At 57.5% G+C, this 23,161-nt stretch overlaps 2 protein-coding genes across 5 annotated transcripts in view; one reads left to right on the top strand and one right to left on the bottom strand.

Moving 5' to 3' along the window:
- The window catches only part of ZMAT5 (zinc finger matrin-type 5), a 26,821-nt gene extending 13,426 nt beyond the window's left edge, over nucleotides 1–13,395 (top strand). For all 4 annotated transcript variants that reach the window (XM_038575594.1, XM_038575595.1, XM_038575597.1 and 1 more), the window contains 4 exons: nucleotides 3,790–3,852; nucleotides 5,238–5,318; nucleotides 7,117–7,228; nucleotides 12,971–13,395. In XM_038575594.1, the coding sequence (XP_038431522.1) occupies nucleotides 3,790–3,852; nucleotides 5,238–5,318; nucleotides 7,117–7,228; nucleotides 12,971–13,100 (386 nt within the window). In that variant the 3' untranslated portion in view covers nucleotides 13,101–13,395. The remainder of the gene's footprint in view (nucleotides 1–3,789; nucleotides 3,853–5,237; nucleotides 5,319–7,116; nucleotides 7,229–12,970) is intronic.
- On the bottom strand, nucleotides 12,466–23,161 carry CABP7 (calcium binding protein 7). Its single transcript, XM_038575593.1, has 5 exons — nucleotides 22,966–23,161; nucleotides 16,515–16,658; nucleotides 15,523–15,635; nucleotides 15,098–15,251; nucleotides 12,466–14,870 (listed from the first exon to the last, which is right to left on the bottom strand). Exons 1-5 carry the CDS (start codon nucleotides 23,072–23,074, stop codon nucleotides 14,743–14,745), a joined length of 648 nt encoding a protein of 215 aa, XP_038431521.1. The 5' UTR covers nucleotides 23,075–23,161; the 3' UTR covers nucleotides 12,466–14,742.

The following is a 23,161-nucleotide window of genomic DNA, read 5'->3' as shown; positions in this document are numbered from 1 at the left end:
CAGCCAGGAGCCAATGAAACAGAAAGGAAGCTTCGTGGTTGGGTCAGGGTGGGCCTGGAGCTTCTAGAATGAACTGGGGCAGGGCCAATGCTTCATGAGTTGGGGAGCAGGATTCCCAGAGCAAAAGGAAAGAGCTGAGTCTCAGCAGCCAAGAGGGGAGGAAAAGGGGAGACAGAGTCACCTGGTCTGAGACTCAGAATTCACCAGAAGGGAGTGGACATTTATAGAGTGCATGCTGCATGCTGGGAGACTTTTGTGGTTTGTCATTTGCTTTATCAGCAGTTCTCTAAAGCAGAGCTCCACCCTTCAAGTTAGGATCACCTGGAGACCTTGAAATAAAAAACGCTGGTCACCTGACCCCATCCCCAGAGGCAAGTTTGGGTGGGGCCTTGGCACAGTATTTTCAGAGTTCTCCCAGACTCCTTTCTGAGGAGGAAGCTGAGGCTCAGAGGCTTGGGTGTGGAGGATGGCCAGGCTGCTCAGCAAGCCAGGCATGGCTGAGGTCGTAAGGGGCTGAGAGCCGGGACAGAAGGGAATTCAGTGGCGGAGGCGTCTCCTAGGTGCCTGGGAGGCTTCTGTCTCTGGTTTCAGGCAAAGGCTCCTTGCGCGTCAAGTCCAGTGGGGACTGTGATTTGGCAGGAGCTAGGCCCCAAGATTACCTTGGTGTTCGCCCCCAGCCCCAGATTCTTAGGTGAGAACAGGTGGTCTTTGGGTCGAGGGCTGATTGGTAGAGGCTATCGTATTACTTAAAGGAAAGATGAAAGAGTGGGTGCCAAAAGCCCCTTCCCAGGGGCCCTGCATTCCTAGTGTCCTCACACATCCCCAGGCACATTCAGTCCTTAGGGCAGCTCCGCAAGGCAGCTGGGTAGGTGGAGATCCCACTTAAAGGTAGATTTACTGACCCTGGGCCCACAGGTGGCATATGAGCTTTTCCACTTGACGAGGCTTCCCCAGGGCTCCAGCTTACCTGAGCAAACCGCACAGACTTTGGGGAGGCACATGGTACCCCAGTCTGGGCTAGGACTCAACACCCACTTTGCTCCCAGCGTCATGGCCTTCGATGAGTCCCCTAACCCCCAGAGGGGCTGGCCATGCCTCTGCCATGGCCAGGACAACCATGAGGCCTGGAGCTGGACTGACTGACTACCTGTCCCACGGCGTCCCTCACTAACAATGCGGCCCTAATTCTGCCAATTGTAAAACAGCTGCAACAACTGTATCCACCTCCGAGGGAGTGACGGTGGCTCAGTGTTTTCATTGATGACTCTGTGGCACCTAAGGAACAATGTGCATCCACAAAAGGATTGGCCTCAGGCCCTTTATTTCAGTGAGCACTTAGCATGTCCTCAGCTCCCAGGCAGGCTCCGAAGACTTACAGGTGAATAAAACAGGGCCCCTCTCCTAGGCAATCTCACCCCCAGTTACAACAGTGTGTTCTGGGCAGAACCCCTGTCTTAGGTAGGCTTCCGTGCCCTGCCCACCTCGCCCTCCAAGCTCCACCCACTCTGGGCATTACAGGTACTGTCCCCTCAGTGGGCATGCCCTTCCTGCTGTCCTCCCTGCCCTCAGCCTCGCCCTTCCATCTCAGAACTCAACCCAGGCAAAGTGTCCTCAGGATGGCCTCTCTAACCCCTGGGTGAGGTCAGGTCATTTGGTGCGTGTTAGCTGTTCCCTGTTTATGTCCACATGGCTTAGTGTGACTGTTGGACCAGAAGGTAGAAGCAGGTCTGACTTATTCGCAACTAAATCCTCATCCTGGCATGGTGCCTGGCATACAGGACGTGCTCAGTAAATGTTTGTTAGATGAATATCTAAATGAGCGAGCAAACACCAGGCACCAGGGCAGCTGTTAATTTTGGGAGATGAAGCAAGAAGGACCAGTGAAGTCAGATCACGAGGAGCCTTGAGTGCTGGGTGGAGGAGCATGCCTTCTTTATGGAGGCCCTGGGTTCGGGTTCTCAGTACTGGGTGCCCTTCAGAGTCATTGAGGAGCTTTGAACAATTTTCATGCTTTCCCTCTCAGATTAATTAGAGCAGAACCTGAGAAAGATGGGCCTGAGGATTCCTGTATTTTAAAAGCTGCCTGGTGATACTGCCATGTGGTTGGGGTTAAGAACCACTGGCCAGATGCTGGGCAGCCTAGAATTTTTCTGCACACTGAGTCCTCCAGCCAGGGTGCCTTGGCAACAACTCAGGCTCAGACCCCCACCCAGGCTCAGCTGTCCTACCTCTGGGACATGGAGGTGGGGCTGGGTAATGTTCACACGCTCCCCTTCAGCCTGCCTCCCCTGGGAAGGTCTGGCACCAGCTGGACAGGGTGAGTCTGACAGGCCCAGTGCTAACAGTTGGGCACCCCCTACCCTGCTGGCCCCACCCACACTCCACCAGGTCACCCGGACTGAGTCCTCTGATAACCAACTCCTGACCGTAGCAGCCCACCCTCACTGGCTGCCTGGCCTGGGGAAGCGAGGAAGGGAGAAGCTCCCCTAAGAATCAGCCACGTACCCAGCCACCAGGAGACCAGCAACTACGTGGGGAGGAGCAGGGGCTTTAGAGTCACACACCAGGATTCAAACCTGGCACTGCCACTTCCTGACTGTGTGCCCTTTCTCCTGTTTGAACTTCTGTTTTCCCCCCTGCAAAATGAGGACATTTGCACTGTGCAGGAGGCTTGTGAGGAGGACACGAAATAAGAACTGCCACTGTTTGTTGCACATCCATGACAGGTTCTGAGCCCTGGCCTCACATTAGTGTCACCTGGGGAATGTGATGCTGAAGCTGCTCCCGGCCCCACTTTCCTGGCAATTCTAACAGGCCATCAGGGTTTGGAATCACTACCCACCTCTGCCAAGTGCTCTGCATCCATTACCTTACTCAGTTTTCACAGCAGCCCTACCAGAGGAGGATTTTCCTTGCATTTTACATATTGGAACAACTAACATGCCCAAGTCTCTGGGCAACAGAGACTTGGAGAGATTAAGCAGCTTGCCTGGGGTCAAGTGTACTTGAACTCTGAAACCCGTGGTATTTCCTTTACTCCAGCAGCCTCTAGAAAAGGCAGTGAACCAATGGGGAACGTGTCCAGCCCAAGCCCCCAGGGTGACATCAGGGCCTCTGAGTCAGGGCACATTCCTGTCTTACAGATTTGGACTGATTGGTTCCTTACCTACTGAGAAGCACAAAAAACTTCAACCATAAATATATGATGAAAATAATGGTCAGAAAAATCAGAGGAAACCAGGGTTAAAGTTTGCATCCAGAAAGATTGCTGGGAAGTCCTGTGGGGTCTGGCGGCTGGCCTGGCTGTGGCTCCGAGAACCTGCAGCTCACAGGGGCAAGGAGAGAGCAGAGAGCAGCTGGTTGCAGCCTTGGCTGTGGAGTGACATCTGAGCCCCAGGGCTTTCTGATGGGCTTCCTGGGAACCAAGAGGGTTTTTCTTAGCTTTCTATATTGACATAATTATAAACTCACAGGAAGTTGCAAAGACAGTATGAAGTTGTCTATGGTACCAGGATTTTAAAAAATGAAAAAACTGTCCAGGTGGTTCCATTGTATGGTCAAAGCCAAGAACCTCACACCTAAAACTTGGTTCTTGCTTTTGCCTGGGTCTGGGTGGAATGAGAGGGGTTGAGGTCACCTAAAGCTCAGATGCTTCTGCCCAGCATCCCCACCTGTGGTCATCCCCTCCTACGCTCCTCTGTGGATGGGAACTCTTTCCTCTCCTGATCTTGGGGGTAGGAAGTGCCTGTATGCTGCTGAAGTCTGAACCCAGACACTCTGTTCTTGCAGATGCAGCTGCCATCTTGTTAGATGAACAGAACAAACGGCCCTGCAGGAAGTTTCTACTGACAGGTAAAGTGTTCTACTCAGTTCAGGTTCCTCCAGGAATCAGCATGCCCTATCTGGCCTGCTTAGACCTCTGCGGAAGTCTCTGCCCTACCCCAGCCACCATCCTAAGTCTACTTTGTGGTCTTAGTACATTAGCCAACTAATGTCATTTTGAGGCCTTCCCAAGGTTTGTGCCTTGGGACTTCCAGGGCCTGATTCTTCAGCTCTTCAGACCTAGAACGTGATTTTATTGGCCCACCCAAAACAAGTAAACACTGGGAGATGGCAAATCTAGGAGACACTGATGGGTGTGATCGACTGGCTAATTAAGTTAGCCTGGGATCCCTTTCTCCACTGTGCCCTACTTCCCAGCAGGCAAAGCTGGAGATGGTAATGGGTTTGACAAGAAGCTTCAGAATTGGAGCCAAGGATGCCAAGTGTTGATTTGACTGCTAAATATCCACCAAATAAAGGTGCATGTAGTTCAAACACGTAAAAACCTCAGTCAGTGAAGGAACCAAGAGCAGATGAAAATAAGGATACAAAAAGTAAGACAAAGCTGAGAGAGTGATTAGTTTCCTCCATGCTTGTTTTGAGTTCCTGTATATTCTCTAAGGATTTGGCCCTGAGCTTCCTGGCAGCCAAGGCAAAGAGGAGACCATGGTGATTAATATGGTATGAAAGAGAGCTTGGCGGTGGGGAGAGGTAGTGCTGTTGGCCAAAGGAAGCCCAGTGACTGGCCATGCTCCCCTCAGGAGATGGGGCTGCCCCTAAACTGGTCATTAGGCCTGCACGTCAAGGGCTTCCTCAACAGACTTCACTTGGATGTGAAAACACCACTGGTAGGTGACGCTGGTTTAGGATACCTCTCGTCTCCTGTTATTTTGAGACACATGTTAGTCTCCCAGGCTGAGATTGGGAAAGCCACCCCGGGCTTTGGTGCGTCCTTGGTAAGCTACCATTAAAGCCTTTCTGGGGAGCAGTCCAGCAGCTCATGCAAGCCAGATGGGCAGGTGGGCACCAGGCAGGGGGCACAGCGTGTACAATGGCCTGGATTAGAGAGAGGAAGCATGACCCTTTCAGGGACCTACCTGTGGTTTGTTGAGGCTGGGGAACGGGAGCTAGGGGCCAAGAGAGTAGTGACAATGGACAAGCCTACAGAGGCCTGTACACCGCTATCACAGAAGGCTTCAGGATTTGATTCCAGGGTTGAGAGTAGGGCAGAGTGACCAGACAGGCCGCTCTGGCTACTTGTGTGGGTGGGGCCAGAGAGATTCCAAGTTTTTCTCTGGGGATGGGGTTGTTACTCTGTAATTCTAGAGGCTCATACCCTCATCAGGGTGCCCCTCAGCACATGGTGGGAGCTCTTCTAAGCAGTGAGTAACTATCTTCCCTGTCTTCTGTTGCAGGACAGTGTGACTTTGGCTCCAACTGCAGATTTTCCCACATGTCAGAGAGAGACCTGCAGGAACTGAGTATCCAGGTGGAGGGTGTGTTTGGGCAGGGACCCTGGGTGGAGGCATGAAGTGGGCTGCAGGGGGGATAGGGCCACAAAGCTGCCCTGTGCCTCCCCACCTCCTTCTCTTTGTGGCCACCTTGTGGGGATAAGCTGAGGGCTTCCTCAGGTGATGGGGTGGGTGTCAGGAATGCCTCCAAACCGCTGCAGCACAGGCATAAGAGGAGAAGGAACAGAGGAGCTTCCATCTGTGTTCCCTGCTGGGTTTAAAGTGACATGTGGGGCTTTCCTGTCCAGGAGCCGTGAAGGGTGTGCCTCAGCCTCATCTGTGCCCTTCTCATTCATACATCTCCTCCCTCCTTCCCTCCATCGGGTAACATCTATCTTGAGCCCTTCCTCGGCACCAGGCAGATCCCCTACCGCATTCTGGGGACAAAGGGGAGATGAGGAGGATACCTTCCCTGCCCACAGAATTCTTAGGCCTTGTAACAAGTGTAGCTCCCCACTGGAAACTGCCATGTCTGCTTTTGGGGACTTCATTTCTCACTTACCTAGTTAGAGAACCAAGGACATTTCCACTTAGATGGTCTTCGCTGATCTCAGGGAGCCCCTCACTGAACAGATGGAGGAACAGAAGCCAGCCTAGAGCGGAAGGGCCTCCCATGAGCCCCCAGCAGGTGAGAGGCCAATTCTGGCCTCCCAGGATGCTGCTGCCCACTCTTCCCTCTGTCCAGGTGGCCTCAGGGCAGCCAGTGGGTGTCCCTTGTCCCTTGTCCCCCAGTGGGCCTTACTCCCCTCTGACCAGTCACAACCTTCAGGCCATGCCCCGCCCTACTCTGGGGAGCCCATGGCTATGGGGCCACAGCTCTGGCATAAACACAGGGTTTCCAGGAGCTCTGCCAGGGCAGAAGTGAGGCCCCATTGGCCTCGCCAGCGAGTCCTGGCAGTGGTGGCATCTCCAGTTCTTCACTGGCCGTGGGCTCTCAGGGAATATTTGGCCATGGCAGAGAGAGCATAGGCCAGTGGGCCTGCAGCTGCGGATGATGCCTGGGAGACACAGGGATGGGAGAGGCCCAAGGGGCCTGGGGGCAGAGGTGTACCCCACCCTCAGCAGCAGCTCTAATCATCTTGGCTTTGCCACATCCCCTGTGACCTTGGCACATGGCTAAACCTCTTGGAGGCAGGATCCTGATTTGACGAACGTGACTGCTTATAAAGGTGAAGTGGGATGACGTGTGCAGTGCCAGCCCAGGCCCCGGCCCCCTCCTTGGTCCCCAAGGATGATTGTTTTTTTCTGGCCCCAGGCCCCATCCCAGGTCTTCCCGGGGACTCTGACCCATCTCACACCTGGCTTGTTTGAGCTGTTTGCTCACTTTAAAATGAGCAAAGAGGTTCTTATAGGACATTTTATGAAAAGAAAAACCAGGAAGGCTGAGGCTCCTTCCCCCACCAAGGGTCAGAGAGACCTGGCAAGTGGCAGAGCCAAGATTCAAACCCTGCTCTGCCCTGTTCTGCTGCCCACATTCCCCCCCCCCCCCAGGTTTGAGCCCCTCCTGCGGACCAGTCTCTCTACAACGCTTTCTCTTAGGTCCAACTGCAAAAAGCTTGGGAGCCAGCTAGTGTTTTATTTTCACTTAATGAGGAAGCAGAGCGAGGCCCAGAGGGGCAGTCCTAGGAAGGTAGCAGCATGGTAGGGACTGCCCAGAGGCTCTCTGCCCCTGCCCTCCCAACTTGTACTCCCATCCCCAAGAAGGTTCTGGCTGCTTTGTGGGAGGGTGGGGTCGGGCGGTGGTGAATGTGCCTCTCATATGCCTGTTTCCCTGTCTCCGCAGAGGAGAGGCGGGCCAGGGAGTGGCCACTAGATGTTGTCGAACTCCCTGAGGGCCATCTGGAAGACTGGTTGGAAAAGAGAGCCAAGCGGCTGAGCTCAGCTCCGAGCAGCAGGTACAGGCCCCTTGGGTCCCTGCCTCCTATGCCCTCTGGGAGAACCAGCCTGCCCTCACCGGAAGCTGAACTGCCCTGCCCAGGGCCAGACAAGGATGCCCCCACAGAGCTCCTCAGAGGGGCTTCACTGGGAGTCTTGGGTCCCCAGGCCCTGGCCAGAGGCTGAGGGGCAGTCCTTTAAAGGTTCTTGTTCCCAAGCCTCATCCCCTTGCCTTAGTGGTTCCTCCCTTAACTGACATTTGTACTGGCTAAAGGGGAGGCAGGTGGCCAAGCCAACTTGACTCGACATCACCAAGTCTGTTGCCAGAGGGAGCGGCCAGATTGTGGTTACTGAAGCCTCAGTGTGCCAGTCACTGCACTGTCTCCTCTAGGGCCCTACCAGATAGGCATGGTTACCCCGACCCTGCAGAAGGGGAGGGGAGGCTCATAGGAAGATGTGAGTTGCCCACAGGCACAGGGCTAAGAGGCAGAGCTGGGATTGCTCATAGATGTGACCAGCTCACTGCCATTGTCTCACTGCCTCCTTGAGGAGGGGGCTGGGGCTGGGTCAGCCTACCTATTTCCTGGGCCCTGCACTAAATATAATATGCTTAGAAGTGGGTGGAGCTTCCTGGGTCAGGGGCCCTCAGGTTTGTTGCTGCCTATTGTCCCAGGGCTCCTGGGCTTCTTCCACCAGGTGTCAAAGGAGGGAGAGGGGAGGAAAGGGACTACTGGATGTGCTTGTGAGCTGACTTTGTAAAGTTGCCTGTGCTGGGCTGCCTCACTTTGCCTTTTTTTTTTTTTTTTTGAAGATTTATTTAGTTATTTATTTATGAGAGAGTACTAATGGGATAGAGAAGGGGAGAGGGAGAAGTAGACTCCCCAACTAAGCAGGGAGCCTTATGTGGGGGTCGATCCCAGGACTTTGGGATCATGACATGAGCCAAAGGCAGACGCCCAACCACTGAGCCACCCAGGCAGCCCCTCACTTTGCCTGTCTTGCAGTGGGGCTTCAGACCCGATTGTCTCTATGGTGTGGTCTCATGCGACAACAGCCTGGCCTGGGCCTAGGGAGCCTGGTTGGACAGTTGGGGGTGAGGCCTTGCCTCTGAGCTCTACTGGGAGGTAGAAGCTAAGTTTCCTGCCTTCTCTGTGACCCCATGAAGAGAGCTTTTTGTTCAACTCTTTTAAAATTAACTTTTAGTTTTATTTATTTTTTGAGAGAGAGAGAGAGTGGGGGTGGAGCATGAGTTGTGAGCTTGGGGTGGGTGGGGTAGAGGGAGAGATAGAGAGAATCTTAAGCAGACTCCACATTCAGCACAGAGCCCAGTGCTGGGCTCAATCTCAGGACTCTGAGATCATGACCTTAGCTGAAATCAAGAGTCCGACACTTAACCAACTGAGCCACCTGAGCACCCCAAATTTTAGTTGTTTTTTAGCTTCGTTTAAACTTGTGTCATTTTTTTCTCCCTACCTTAAAAAAACACAGTACAGACATACATGTTGGAGAGTTCCCTCCCTCCCTTCTGGTCCTGTCTGAGGTGGCTGTGACTTTGGTCAGGAGAGTGCCCCCTTTGAGACTTGTCCAGGGACCGTGTCCCAAGTGCCAGCTTCCCTCAGCCCATGTGTCATAGGGCTGGGGCTGGCTGGTGGCGCCCAGAGGACTCTAAGGCTTTCCCCACTCTCCCATGGCTGGGGCCTGGCCACCTGTGGGTCTCAGCTGTGCCCCCTGCTCACCTCCCTGCTCTGACTTGGTGGTTCCTCTGTTGGGAGTGAGCACCAGAAGCGTGGGCAGCTCCTGAGCTTTTCCCAAGGGCTCAGGAGACCCAGTGCCTGGGCTGGCTTGAGTGCAGGAGTGGGTTGAGGTGGGTGACCAAAGGTCCCCACCTAGGGACAGATGTGTCCCAGTGCTATCCAGTGCAGGACACCTGTGACCATGAGACTCCGAGGACTGGGGCATGAGGCCGAGAAACTAAGGCTGAATGACAGGCCCAGAGTCTCAGGTAGAGGTGGTTAGCACATGATGATCAGGTGCGTTTGGTGCTCTGGTGCACCTGGCCCTTGGCCCTGGGCAGTTAAGGCGATTGGTGCCCTTAAATTGGTGTGGCTGAGGAATCTCAACCCCTCCAGGAGATTGTGGCCACCTGCTATCTTCGGTAGCACTGAGCTGTCACTTGAGAGAGAGCTTAAGCCCCTGCTTGGTCTAGACCCTGGGCTACCTCTGTCACCAAGGGCCCCATCCAGCTGGAGGTCTGCAGTGGTGGTGGCAGTAGCCAGCTGCTGGGATGGCAGTAGGTATTTCTGGAAGACAGCCTGCCACTGGGGACCACTGTAGGGAGTCTCAGCCCTGTTTGTGCCCTTCACCCTCTAACCGCCCAAGCTGGCCCCTTCTGGAGTACGTGCTTTTCCCAGCAGCCACTTGTTCTCGGTGCTTGTGTACCTTTCCACTTGCCTCCTGAGGACTCAGAGCCAAAATGAATTGCTCTCTGGGCAGAGTAGGCCTGTCCGGCCTTGAGTAAAAGGTTGTTGGAAGGGAGGTGACCATTTATCATTACTTTTGCCATCATTGCTTCCATCTTCCTCGGTCCTCTCTAGTAGGCCAGTCTCACAAAAAATAATCCCTGAACCCCTAGCCCATGGGCTTCGGGCTCTGCCCCTCCACCTGTGGCTGCCCCTCCCCTGCAGGGATTCAAGGGGGAGGTGGATTCAAGCTCCAGGGCGGCTTTGTTCTGTTGCCTGAGTCTCTTCCCCTGGAGGCAGCCCTGCAGAAACCATTCCTTCTGTGCCCTGCACCCACTCAGCTTTCCAGAAGGCCACAGCTGCCCCGTCTGCCTCCCTAATGCTCCTCCCATCCATTCTCCACAGGAGCCCCATCCAGCTTCTAAAACCCTCCCTGGCCCCGAGCCCTGCGCCAACTCTCCTGGGCTTCCTCTGCCTCAGGGGTTCTGGACTGGGCAGCCCAGCTCCACGGACACCAGGGCACTTCCCTGCCACCTCCCCATCCCAGGCAGGCACCTTCTCACCTCTCACATCTGGCCTGTCAGCCCCACTGGACACTGGTGGCTTCTTGGATACAGTGGGCACTTCTGAGTTTTGTACACCACGTACACACTGTTTCTTCTGCCTGGAACTGGAATTGGCTCCCCACCTCTGCCTGGCAAAGTCAGACTCATTCTTCAAGCATTAGCTAAGATGCCCCCACCCCCCCATCCCCCCCACGGCACTGAGTTCACATTGTTGTCATTCGGGCTTGGCGCAGGCTCAGGACATATTGACTGCACCTGAGCATTTGGGGGAGCGGGGTCCCCGGCCTGGAGGACTATTCCCTAGGTGTTGGTGCTGTGGACCCCGTGTGGGGACCAGTGTGGCGGCTCCTCTTCTCTGGGTATGTCTCCTCCCTGAGGGACAGGGAGAATATGGCTACCTGGTCCAGTGGGGCCACCTAGACCCAGGGGCTCTAACCCCACAGGCTGAGCAAAGACTTCAGGGTGAGCCAGGCCAACACTCCTTGTAAAAGAGGGAAATGGGGGACTGTGACGCTCCAGCCAGGCACATTGTCCCATCCCCCGCAGCACAGTGACCCTGAGGGATCTGCCGAGAGCAGACAGTGGCAAGAGGGACAGGCTGGACTCAGACACACAGACTAATCCCCCGGCAAGGCCAGTGCTTATCCCGTTTTCCATTGTTGGCTCTTCAGATTGTGACTTTATCCCTCTTAATCTCCCCTTTTGTACCCCTCTCTGGGCTGGCGCTACTGCTCCGGCCCAGACGCTTCCCTAAGACTTTTCTTGTCATCAGAACCATGGCTGGGGAAAAGCAAAAGCTCCTGTCCTGGTGCAGGGGGGCAAACAGGTCCCTAGAGAGGCCACGCGCAGTGCACCTCGGTGTCCCCTTGTGCTCTGTGCAGGGCTGGAGAGGTGCGCTCCAAGAGCTCAGGGGCCCAGGGAATGTGTCTGTGTCTGAGCGCATGAAGGGGGTGCCCTCATCCTGGTGGGAGGCCCCAGCTGCCCTGGAGTCTGCCCAATCTTCTAGAGAAGGGTCCGAGGCTCACCCTCTCTGCAGAGAATTGCAGTCACCTTAACCCTGCGGGAAGCCCCAGGGCGCTCCCTTCCAGTAACTGCGGAGCTTCCCGCACTCCCACCCTTCTCTGAGGCTGGTGGAGTTTATGAAGTCTCCCCAGCGCCATAAATCATGCTGGGAGCTGCCTTCTGCGCTCTCCAGCACACAGCACGCAGCTAAGCAGGGGATTTCCCTGGCCTCCCAGAACAGGAGGCTGCCCGAAGTCCTCCAGTGGGCTCTCTACAGGGCTGAGGGGTCAGGGCCGAGGAGCTGCAGCCAGGCACACCCTCGGGGCTCCTGACCCCACCCCCCACCTCTACCTCGGAGGCCCGAGGCCTCTCCAAACCTTTCAGAGGACCCAGGACTTTCCCTCTTGGCAGAGGGCTGGCCATTGGATCCCAGCCTGCCTGGAGCTGCCAGGGCATCACGTCCACTGAAAGTTGGGCCTGTGGATTGGGGGGCAATGTCTGGAGCCCCTGTATACGTTGCCTGTTAGCCCCTACCCCCCCAAAACCCCAGACTCTGTCACTTGGGCCTATGACTGACTCTTTGTGCCTCAGTTGTCTCATCTATAAACGGGGTTCATGTGAGGGCGCTTAAGGTTTCTCTGGACCGTGGTGTCTGGCCCAGAGTGGTGCGTCAGTAAGAGTGCTCAGTGTTGCTACTTGTTGTCAGCAGACATTCACTCAGTGGCCTCCCTGTACCAAGCCTGGCTCCAGGCACTGGGGGACACATGGATACCACCCCTAACCCCTGGTCTCTTCCATGTGAGAGCTCTAGTCCCATAGGGGAGACATGAGCTCTCAGGTGAGTTCAAAGTGCTCCATAGCCTGTGAGGGGCTACACAGCCCTGGAGCAGCAGACTGAGTAGGGATTAAGTCCAGAAGCATTGGACTGTGGAGCAGTTGGGGGGCAGGAAGCTGCCTCTGTACCCCAGCTGGCTGCCTCAGGACAGGGTGGCCCCTGGCTGGGCACCCAGGTTGCATGCTCCAAACAGGCCCTGGTTCCCAGGTGGCAGCTCCAGGGTGGTGGACCTCAAGGTGAAGGAGAGTGAGGAGCGTGAGAAATGAGGCTTTTAAAAAAATTTTAGACAATATTTTTTTCTGATTTCAAAAGTTTGCGTGCTTGTAAAACTTCTCTTGAAAAGTATAAAGAAGTAAAAACAAAAACCACCCATAACTACACCACGCAGATAGAACCACTGTTAACATTTTGCTGTGTCTTCCAGGTTTTTTTTTTTATGCATTTATATATGTTATATATCTTTAAACAAAAATAGTATCATGCTATATACATTATTTTATAAGCTGCTTTTTCTCTCACACAGTACATCATGACACCTTCCTTATCAGTGCATACAAGTCTGCCGTCATTCTTATGCGGGCTGCATAGCATTCTTTGCTGTGGACGTGCATGTGTATTTATTTAATCAGTCCCCCGCAGGTGGACACAGGCTTTTTCTGCTTCTTGTAGCTCAGTCTCTGCCCACAACCCTGCTATTTCACTTGGGCTCCTTCCTAGAGGTGAGGTTACTGGCTCAAAGGGTCTGCATGTTTTTGAGGCTCTGCCTTCCAGAAAGGTCATGCAAGCAGCTGACCTTTCCCGTAGCTGGGGTGGTGGGGAGGGGGAGCTGGAGGGAGGTGCCCCAGCCCGGGGCCTGGGCAGGGCCCCATTCTAATTCTCTGACTTTCTCTTTCTCTCTAGGGCTGAACCCATGAGAAGCACCATCTTCCAGTACCCCATAGGCTGGCCACCAGTCCAGGAGCTGCCTCCATCCCTGCGGGCACCCCCACCCGGGGGGTGGCCCCTGCAGCCCAGCGTCCAGTGGGGCTGAGCCCCTCATCCCCACTTTGACCCCCATCTGGTCAGCTTTTGTGTCAGTCACAATAAAGATAAGGGCTACTGGGGATGCCAAGGGCCTCTCCCCCGCCTGCTGCCCCCTGTGGAGCCTCTGAAACCACATGCTGCTGGGCCTGGCTTGACTAAGGCCCCAGAGTTGCCCCAGCAGGTATAGCCCTGGTCCTAGCTCTGCTCCAGACAGCTCCATCCTCCCTCCCTCTTGGGACATCTTGAGAAGATGGGTGGTAAAACTTCCTTCTGGATGTTTATAAAGAAAGTCTGTCACCATGGTGGTGTGGCTTCCTCCTTGCCCGGCGCCCTTAGCTCCATGCCCCGGCCCCGGTCAGAGGACAGGCAGGACTGGGGTTGAGATGAAGTCCTCTGCTAGGTGAGAAGTGCTGTTGCCCTTCTCCTCAGAGGGCTGGCAGAGGCTCAGCACGGCTGGGCACAGGGTGTGCCAGTATGGCTGAGATGGTCACCTCCGTGAAAGGGAGCTCCAGATCTGAGAGAGGAGCTTGAGGACTCCATCTGCTGTCCCAGTCCCCGTGTCTGCCCACGCTGAGCTGGTGCCTGAACGTGAGATGGCACAACTGGGGCGTGGTAGGAGCTGTGTCTCTGGCCTGGACAGTGTAGAGAAGTTGGGGGACCCGGAAGGACACGCCCTGGACTTGGGGGAGTGGCCTGGCTGAGCTTCCTGGGCTACACCAGCCGCTTAGCCCAACATGACCCAGGGCCCCTCCCAAAGCTTCTGCCCTGGAGGAGCCCCCTGGCTGATGAGGAGATTGCACAGGCCGCTCAGGTGATGTGCAGCCTCCGGGCCCGTGGTCTGCTTCCCTCCTCGCTGTACTCCAGTTCTAGACTCTGTGCTGGGTAATGGTGGGCAAGGTGGGCCTCAGGCCAGTGGGCCTCTGGCAGGGGGGCTCAGAGGGTGCAGAGACTGCAGGGCCACCTCAGATGCCCCATCTGCTGTGAGCTTTTGCCCTTCCTGAAAATCCCTGTTGAAGGGGGATACTGAATCTGGGGGCCCTCAGCCTCAGGCTCTTCATCTGTGAAATGGGCAAATTCTCTCGCCTCAATGGGCACATGGAGGAAGGCTAGGTTTGAGTCTAAGGAGGGTCAGAGAAAGGGACCCCACAGAAGGCCAAGGGCCTCCTCAGGCTGGGCCAGGGAGTAGGGCCCAGGAGACCTCAGCCTCACCCCCTCTCTAGGAGGAAGCCTTCTGCCCCCATCTCTACCCTGCCCACAGCCCTGGGCAAATCTCAGGGACCAGGGTCAGGTTGGCTGTGTGGCCCTGGGCACAGGGTGCTCCTTCCTGCCTAAGTGACCACAGCGGCTACCAGACCCTATACGAATGCCTCCTAAGTTTCCCAGGAGCTCCTGGACAGTGGGAGGGAAGAGCTAGTGCTACATACAGGCCAGGGTGGCAGGGTGCGGGCGGGGCTCGGGGTGACCTCAGCCACCACCGGGACCTCGCGGCCAGGCCATGGCTCCATGCAAGGGCCCGCAGGGGCGGGTGGGGTGGGGTTGCCAGACGTCCAGGCCCTGGAGTACACGCGGCGGCGGTGGCCCCGGGAGCCGAGAGGGAGAGGACTGCAGGCGGCCGTGGGTGCGGAGTGGGCCCCAGGCACTGCGTGTGCCTACTTCATGCCGCTGCGCAGCACCTGGTTGGCTGCGATGAGCATGACGCTGATGATGAAGGCGATGGCGAAGGCGCAGATCAGACTCTTGCGCACGCACGTCTGGCGGATCTGCTGGTTGGAGCAGGCTGTGGCCGCCCGCCAGGGAGCACCAGGGAGAGACAGACGGGGACAGCGAAGCATGGAATCAGGAGCCGCCTGCACATCCGCACATGGGCTTGTCCCATGGGACGTGCAGGGACACGAGGCCGGGGCAGGCAAGCAGGCCCCCGCCCCGTCCCCGGCAGACCCTGGTTCCTCCTCCCCTGCCCGAGCAGTTGGCCTGCCCATGGGCCACCAGGGGTCGTTCACTCACTCTCCACGTCCACGGGGCACTCCTCGGCTGTGCCCAGGTGGCTTTCCTCCTCCGTCATGATGATGTTCTCAATGTCCTTCATGGACAGGTGCTCACAGAAGGTGTCGTACAGCAGCCGCTTCAGCTCGTCCACGGTCAGCTTCTGCATGTCGCACTTGGAGGGGGAGGAGACATGGTGCTTTGGCCACTGCCACCACCACTGCCACCACCCAGTTCCCTGCAGCCACCCAGGCTCAGTGACAGGCCTCCAGATTCTGGAGGACTGGGAACCACTTCTCTTTTTCTGGGAGATAAGACATCTGGAGGGGCGGGGAGAGAAGCCTGGGATAGCCAGCCCCCTTTACAGTGTGGCCCTGACCATTCACTGGCCCTATACAACCCTCCACAGTGTGCACAAGCCTAAATCCAAACCAGCCAGGGCATACCTTCCAGAAGACGGTGTCAAAGTCAGTGCCGTGGAACTTCTCTGGGATCCCCGAGGTGGAAAGCTTGGGTCCCAGGAGGGTCACAAACTCCTCGAAGTCCACTTGGCCATCGCCTAGGGCAGGCACAGGTCCAATCAGGGGTCCAGCCTACAACTGGGCTGGGGCCCGGGCCACCTTGGGCCACTGGTACCTGGGGCAGGTCCCACCTTCTCCGAGCCTTGAGTTATTTTCAGGGACACCTAACATCTGCCAAGCTCTGGACGGCTGCTAAAGCCACCAAATATGACCAAAGCGGTGATGGAGCACAGCAGGTGGGCAGAGCGTCCAGGAGAGCCTCAGATTTTACTCAGAAACGTGGCTCCCCGGCACCCGCTGCCTTCGCCGGGGTGGGGGTGGGGGACTGTGGGGCTGACATTCTCAGTGCACAGACGGGACACAATCTACCCAGACCACTACCTGCTCTCAGGGTGGAGAGGGGCAGGGTGGGAGGCCCATGGTGGGGTGGGGATGGGAAAAGGGGACCGGACATGACTGGTCTTTTTCTTTTTTTTACTAGGTTTTCCTTAATAAAGTGCCAGGTGGCAAATAAGACTAAATGAGTTTTTATTTGGGGTGAGGGGACCTGGGACATTTAATACATCCTTTCTACTTTTCTGTACTTTAAAAATTGCTCCGGAGGACAGCTCGCTGGCTCAGTCAGTAGAGCATACAACTCCTGGTCTTGGGGTTGTAAGTTTGAACCCCATGTGGGGTGTAGAGATGACTTAAAATCTTAAAATTGCTCAGAATGCAGAGCAAGAGAGCCAGAGCCTCTGTGTGGGTCTGGTGGCAGCGGCGTACTCTAGCCTCTACTCTCCAGGCTAAGAAATGGGGCCAGACCTGGCTGCATACTACCTTGGGCTTGGGGTGCCCTCAAGGAGACACTCAGGGTGGGCTCAGCCTCAGAGGCCCAGGTCAGGGGTGAGGAAACTGAAGCAGAGAGTGGTGCTCACCATCCATGTCCAGCCGCTGGATGATAACTTCCAGCTCCACCTCGTTGGGCATGTAGCCCAGGGAGCGCATGGCCGTGCCCAGCTCCTGCTTGGAGATGAAGCCATTGCCATCGCGATCAAAGACTTTGAAGGCCTCACGGATCTCTGTGGGGGGGAGCAGAGCATGTTGGGACCTTACCTCCATCCCAACACCCCTCTCCCTAGGCCCCCAGGATCCCTGACCCCACAGCCTGGGCATGGCATTGAGAATCCTCTACAGACCCTGCAGTTCTGGTCAGAGACAAGTGGCAGGTGGCCCAAGTGCCCCCCATAGCGCTGCCTTCCGGGAGCTCGGGGCGAGCCAAGGCAGGCAGCAAAGGTGTGCCCAGGCCTGAGTACTGACGAGATCACCCTGGGGAGGGGTCTCCTCTGAGTGCCAAGCTCCCACAACCTCTCAGGACGTGCTCACGACGACCCCGTGTGGCGGGTAAGCATGAGTCCCACTGTGCTGGCTGCTGGCTGGCACCCCAGGCCTCTGTGCCTGCCACAGGCTTCCCGGTCCACCCCTCCTCCTTCCATCCCCCACTCCCCCGCGTCCCCGTCCCCATCGCAAGCTTTCTCCCCTGGGCTCCGCTTGCAAACTCCAGCCAACATTCCATAATGGCACCAGGTGAGGCAACCACCAGCTCCAGCTCAGGGCTGACAGGCCGACAGCTCCACGCAGAGACTGCTTCCCCAGCCCAAGGTTTAGGGGAAGGCGGAAGCTGGATGGACGGGCCCCAGCAAGCCCAGGCCTGCTCAGATGTGGGGATTGTCCTCTGCACCCTACAGAGGAGGAGACTGAGGCCTGAGGGCCTGGGTGACTTGGGTGGAGAGAAATCAATGCCTGGGCGGGGAGCAGTGAGTGACCTTGGGCCAGACCCCGACCCCGGCAGCAGAATGCTCAGTAGTGATGTGCATATGGCAAGGCTTTTACCAAAGATGTCCAGAAACCCTCCGAACCTCTCCCTGCTCCCCTTCCCTCTACCTGCTGTCCCTTCGTGGTCACTCAGCCAAGAAGAGCCCTACAGAGCACTTTCCTTTGGCGGAGAAGGGAACCTCACTCCACTCACACCCTCCCTGCTCTGGCATCCTTGTTCGGTTCCCCTGCTGGCCTCCTGGCCTCCCGGCCTTCGCCTCAGCTGTCCCCGCTGGCTGGGACTTCAGCAAGCACAATTCTGCCCCTGAATGTAGGTGTGGGTGTATTTTGGAAGCAGAGACAGATAAATGCTCCATGCTGCAGGCCTAGAAACTGAGGCCTGGAGAGGCAAAATAGCCAGCCCAGGCTCAGTTTGGGGTCAAGGCTGTTTCTGGTGAGAGCAGGAATCTGGCTGGCCCAAGCCTGGCCTTAAGGTTGTGTGAATCCCTAAAACTGACCCACGGAGTTATTCCGTGATTCTGCTGGCCCCATCGCAGACTAGGGGGCCATGCAAGGTGGCTGAGGCTGAGGCCCCAAATTACATCAGGTTCTTCCTACATGGTGTCTGTACCCAAGGCCTGGAGGTTAGACAAGAGGACATGTAGGCCAAGACAGAGACAGACAGTGGGCTACAGCCGAGTTGCCTAAGCCCCCAGACCCTCTGACTCTGGACCTTCTCCAACCATCCTAGACTGGGCCTGAGAATCTGGTCTTACCAGGGGTTCCCAGGCCAGAAAGCAGCTGGCATGCGAGATCTGGTCCAGGCCCCAGGGTTTCTATAAACCCTGGACTCGGCCCTCCAGGCTGACTCCCACCTAGCATTTTCCTGGGCCACTGACAAGGTGGTAAGCTCCCCATCACCGGAAGTGTATGAGTGGAGGCCCGGTAGTCATGGAGGCTACTAAAGGGGTCCTATTGCTGGGAGTCTCTAGGTAGAGACTAAGGCACTGACCATGCGACCAGGCACATGGTCTGCCACTTTTGCCACCACACACACTTAGGTGTGTGGCCAGAACTGTTGCCCTCCTGACCCAGCCCCAGGCTCTGCCCACCTCAGGTGTCCTGAACTCCAGCCCTAGGGGCCCTTTCAGCCGTGGTGAGCACCAGGATTGCTCCATGTCCACGGTTTTGATCATATGGCTTCCCTTGCCTGGAAGTTCTTCCTCTCACCATAGCAAACTGATGCATCTCAGGTTCCCAGCATAGACAGCATCATCTCCCTGGGTATCCTCCCTGCCCCCCAGAACTCTGGCCTTCTTCTGGGATCCCACAGACCCCACTCTTCCTTTGCACTGACCACATTGGACTGCGACCTCGAGTGCCATGAGGGAAGGAGCCAGGTAGGTCTTGTTCACAGCTGGGTCCCCATCACCTGGAATAGTGCTGTCTGTCAAGCATAAACATCTGCCCAACTAGTGAGTAAATGAATGAATGACTGATTCAGGGAACACACCCATCAGGAGCACACAGAGGAAAGAGCTGAGCAAAAGTTCATGCACCACTTGGTGTGAGGCCCTCATTCAGAGCCCATTTACTCCTAGTTTACAAACAATCCTAGTAAGAGTAAGCATTTGCTTTCCACTTCGTAAGCAGGCGAGAAGCATGAGGGGAAGCTGAGGATGCTGCTTGTCCCCTTGTCCAGCCCCCAAGGACCCCACACCAACCCAACCTATGGGCCACCACAGAAGAGGAGAATCAAGCCAAGGGCAGGGTTGAGGGTACCACCTCCAGATTTCTGGGTGAGAGGCTGATTTTGAGAGGAGGAACCCAGGGTCAAGGATCCCATCTTTCTGGGTGCCTCAGTTTCTTCCTCTGTAGAGGTCCACCAGGATATCTCAAGTTGGGATGGCAAAACCCTCGACACACAGGCGCCTGCGGTGGATGCTGGTCCCCTTCCCTGCAATGAGCTGGGGTCCAGGCTGTCCCTCCCACCCTGACAGGGGCTGGGTGTGGCCCCCAGAGTCCATGCTTGCTTCAGTCGGAGCCCCCAATCCTCTTCTGGAAGCCCTGAGGAAATGTACCAGAGACTGTGGGCAGGTGACAGACCCTGAGGCAGCCCAACAGGCCTCCGGGGGCATCAGCACTCTGGCAGGAGGCTGGAGTCCAGAGAGGGGGTGCACACTCTGGAGGTCACTCAGGAAGGGGGGCAGCGCCTGTCCTCTGCAGCAGCTGCCATTCCCTGCGGCACTGGCCCCGCACCCCCCCCCCCTGGCATCCCTGAGTTTCTGGTCTGCGCAGACACAGCTGCTGGGCTTGCAGGGAAAAGGGGCAGGATGGGGGACTCCCCCACCCCCCATGCTCCAAGTGCCCTATTTGGCCACTCTCAATGCAGCCTCCACTGTCTGACTGAGCAGGCCAGGTGCCAGCCTCAGAACCCTGCCCTGGTGGCTGTCTGCCTGTCTGTCTGTCTGTCTCCTTCCTCTTCTCTCTGGCCGGAAAGGGCTGGGCTAAGGCTTGCAGTCACCCCACTCCTACCCTCAGGTGTTCACGTCTGTTGATGCCACTGGGGCCAGCCTCAGTGCCCCTGCAGACTCTGGGGGGCTCTGCTGGGGGTCTATGTTGTGGCGGGGGTGGTGGGGTGGGGGTGGGGCGAGACAGGTTGAAGTTGGAAAGCCTGTGCCGCTCCTTCTCAGGGGTCAGACAGGCTCCAGGCCAGCCACATCTACCCTGCCAACCACCACCCACGGTTCCCCAGGGCCACAGGTCCCCAGGTGCCTTTGCCAGACCTTCAAGGACTCTTCTCCCCAGCCTTTGGCGATCCTGCCTGCTTGGTCCATCCCCCTGCACACCCTGGGTCCCTAGCTCAAGAGCTTGACCAATCCTCTCCACACTCCAGGCTCTTACTCCTACAAGAATCCCCTCCTTGGCCTCCCCTGCTGCTGCATCTGGGTCTGCAAGCTCCCGCTGTGTGCCAGGCACCTCCATGAGTGCCTCCATTGTACCCTCTGTCACCAGCAGCCCTGGGGAGGGGCAATGCCAGGCCCTTTTTACAGATGGAGAAACAGAGGCAAGAAAGGCAAATGATTGCTCAAGGTCACTCTGTGAGCTGAGGGTGTAGAGATTTGAACCTGGTGCTGCCTGGCTGGGAAGTCCTCATCTACACCCTGTGTTCTCCACCTCCCTTACTGGTCCCTCTCCCCCTCAGATTAACCGCCCCCTGGATTTCTGCGGCAGGCACATAATGTCTGCAGTATTTCATCCCGAGCCGCCGGGCATCCTCTTCTCCGCACATGTGGATCCCCCACTGGTGGGTGGGTGTCCTCCCAGCAAAGGGCCTGGGGCCTCTCTACCCCTGGGGCAGGAGCATGAATGTAGGGCACTGGGCAGGGGGGCAGGGGGGCTGGGGAGGTCACTTCTTCCATCCGGCCCTGGCACTCTAGGACCACCGGGGCCTGCAGAGACTTGGTCTCCCAGGAGGGCGTTTGGGGTGCCTACAGCCAAGAAGGGGGTCAGTTGTGGAGGACTTCTTGCCCTCATCTACAGTTGCCCACAGGCTGGGAGATAGGCTGGGGCCCCCCAGACATTTGCTTGTCTCACGACCCCCACCTGGTCACCCCAAGGAGGGCCTGCCCTTCAGATTTCCCCTGGGCCAGGATCCCCCTGCTCCTCAGGGCCCAGGAAAAGGGGACAGGAGAGAAGCTGGGAGTGCGTTTGGTGTGGCTGGTGACTAACGCTGCTGGGTTCCTGCCAGTGTGTCCGCCAGGCGGCCTGAGAGGAGCCTGCGGCCTTCTTACCCCTGCACTGCCCTCCCTGTGCCCACTCACCCCTGCATCCCAGCCTCTTCTCAGCTTCTCAGGGTCTGCACCCTGGGACTGGGAGATCAGGAGAGGAGAGACCCAGCCAGGCCCACAGCTTCGCTGCCAAAGTCACGGTGGGGTGTGGAAGCAAGGGCAGGGAATGAGGTGGAAGCTGCAAGGGTTTTGGGGGGGACACTGTGGCCCCCTGCCCAAGTGGCCAGGAGGAAGAGATAGAGGAGCGCCCATGCAGGAAGACACTGGCAGGAGGTTCGGGGTGGCCCAGGGCAGGAGGAGACAACAGTGAGGAAGACACGGCCTGTGTCCCATCCCCTGCTCTCTTGGTTCCCATTGCATCTCTTCCTTTTCCCAGGCCCTGGTCAGACAGGGCAGATGCTAGGGCTTTGGGGTTCAAGGCCAGAGATCCAGCAGCAGCACTCATCTCTCTGTTCTGCCCGTATCCAACAGCGGACCCCATCTCTGTGGCTCTGCCAGCCTCTGGAGGCTTTCAGGGGACTTGAGAGGAGCAGGTGGCTCATAGTCTATGGTGCAAGGTGTGTATGTGTGTGTTGGGAGGACAGCTCCCTTCTCCCTCTTAATCTTCCCCTCACCAAGTCTGACTCCCCCAAGATCTACCCTCTCCACGGCTTGGAGATGAGGGAAGACCTCTCTCTATGCCTCCCCCTGTGCTCCCATCAGCATCCCTGACAGCACTGGTATCTCAATTGCACCCCCCTAAGCTCCGATGAGCTCCCGGACCCCAAAGACCCTTGGACCCAAGATAACTGAAGAGAGGCACAGCCTCTGGGTGATCTTAGCCCCTCACCCAACAGCAGACAAGTAGATCGCAGGCGTCCAAGACTTCTATCTGCCCAGAACCCCCACTCCACTCCACATGGGGCCCTAGGAGATCTGGGGGATGGAAGGCCCACCCACCCCCAGCCCAGGAGGGAAAGAGCTTGCAGGCCCTAGGGGTCTCAATGCTCCCCAGAATCTTCCTTCCAGAGCCCCCAGCCCCTGACCTCTGCTCTGATCTTGCCTAGCCCCTTCCCTACCCCATTCACGGTGAGAGGCAGAGTGACTGGGGTGGGGGGTGGGGGATGGACATAGAATTGGGTCCCAGCCTCTGCCTTTCCCTTCCGGGCTTGGTTATCGCGACCCAGCAGCCAATCTGGCCACTTGTTGTCGCCACCACCTCCTGGGCCGCCCTCCCAGCGCTCAGGGTTGGGGGTCCCCTCAGGGCTGTGGGGAAGTGGGGAAGGCCGCAGGAGGGACTGGGGACAGCCCCGCAGGCGGCAAGAGCAGGGCAGTCGCCCTCTCCCCTTCTCTGGCTGCCGGAGCAGATTGGATTTTAAAAGCGACACGAGCGGAATGTCAATGCGAGCGCAGAGCAGCAGGCGGGCGCCGCGGAGGGGATCAGGATGCGGGTGCTCCGGCCGGGCCCGCGCGGGGGGCGCAGCTCCGACCCCCGCCCCAGGCGCCGCGTTGCCGCACCGTCACCGCGGTCTGCGCGGCCCCGTGACCCCGCTGCGGGGCTCGGCAAGTTTCCGCAGCGCGGGGGACCCTGCGGGCAGGGGCCCGGCCGCCCTCCGCCTTGGCTGCGCCCACCGCGGCACCCAGAGGTGCGAGTTGGTCCTGACTCCCCGCGCAGCTGCTCGCCGGAGCGCCCACCTGGCAGCCGGCACCTGCGGACGGCCCCCCGCCCCTGCGCCCCTGCTCCGCGCTCCACCTGGGCGCACAGGTAGGAGGCCAGCGGGCGGGGGCCCGGCGGGGCACTCACCCTCCAGTTCGTCCTCGGGGATGTCCACGGGGCGCTGCTCCGACAGCAGGTTGGGCACGGTGTAGATGCCCCGGTACATCAACGCCGCCGTCACCGGGTGGAACGGCATCTTGGAGGCTCCGCGCCCGCCCGCCCGCCGCAAACTTTGAGGTCGGGGCTCATGGGCCGGCGGCGGCCCCGGGGGCGGCTGGAGCGG

The sequence above is a fragment of the Canis lupus genome, chromosome 26, assembly GCF_011100685.1.
Source record: "Canis lupus familiaris isolate Mischka breed German Shepherd chromosome 26, alternate assembly UU_Cfam_GSD_1.0, whole genome shotgun sequence".
Taxonomy (NCBI): Eukaryota; Metazoa; Chordata; class Mammalia; order Carnivora; family Canidae; genus Canis; species Canis lupus.
This window is presented reverse-complemented; position numbering and strand designations above follow the sequence as displayed.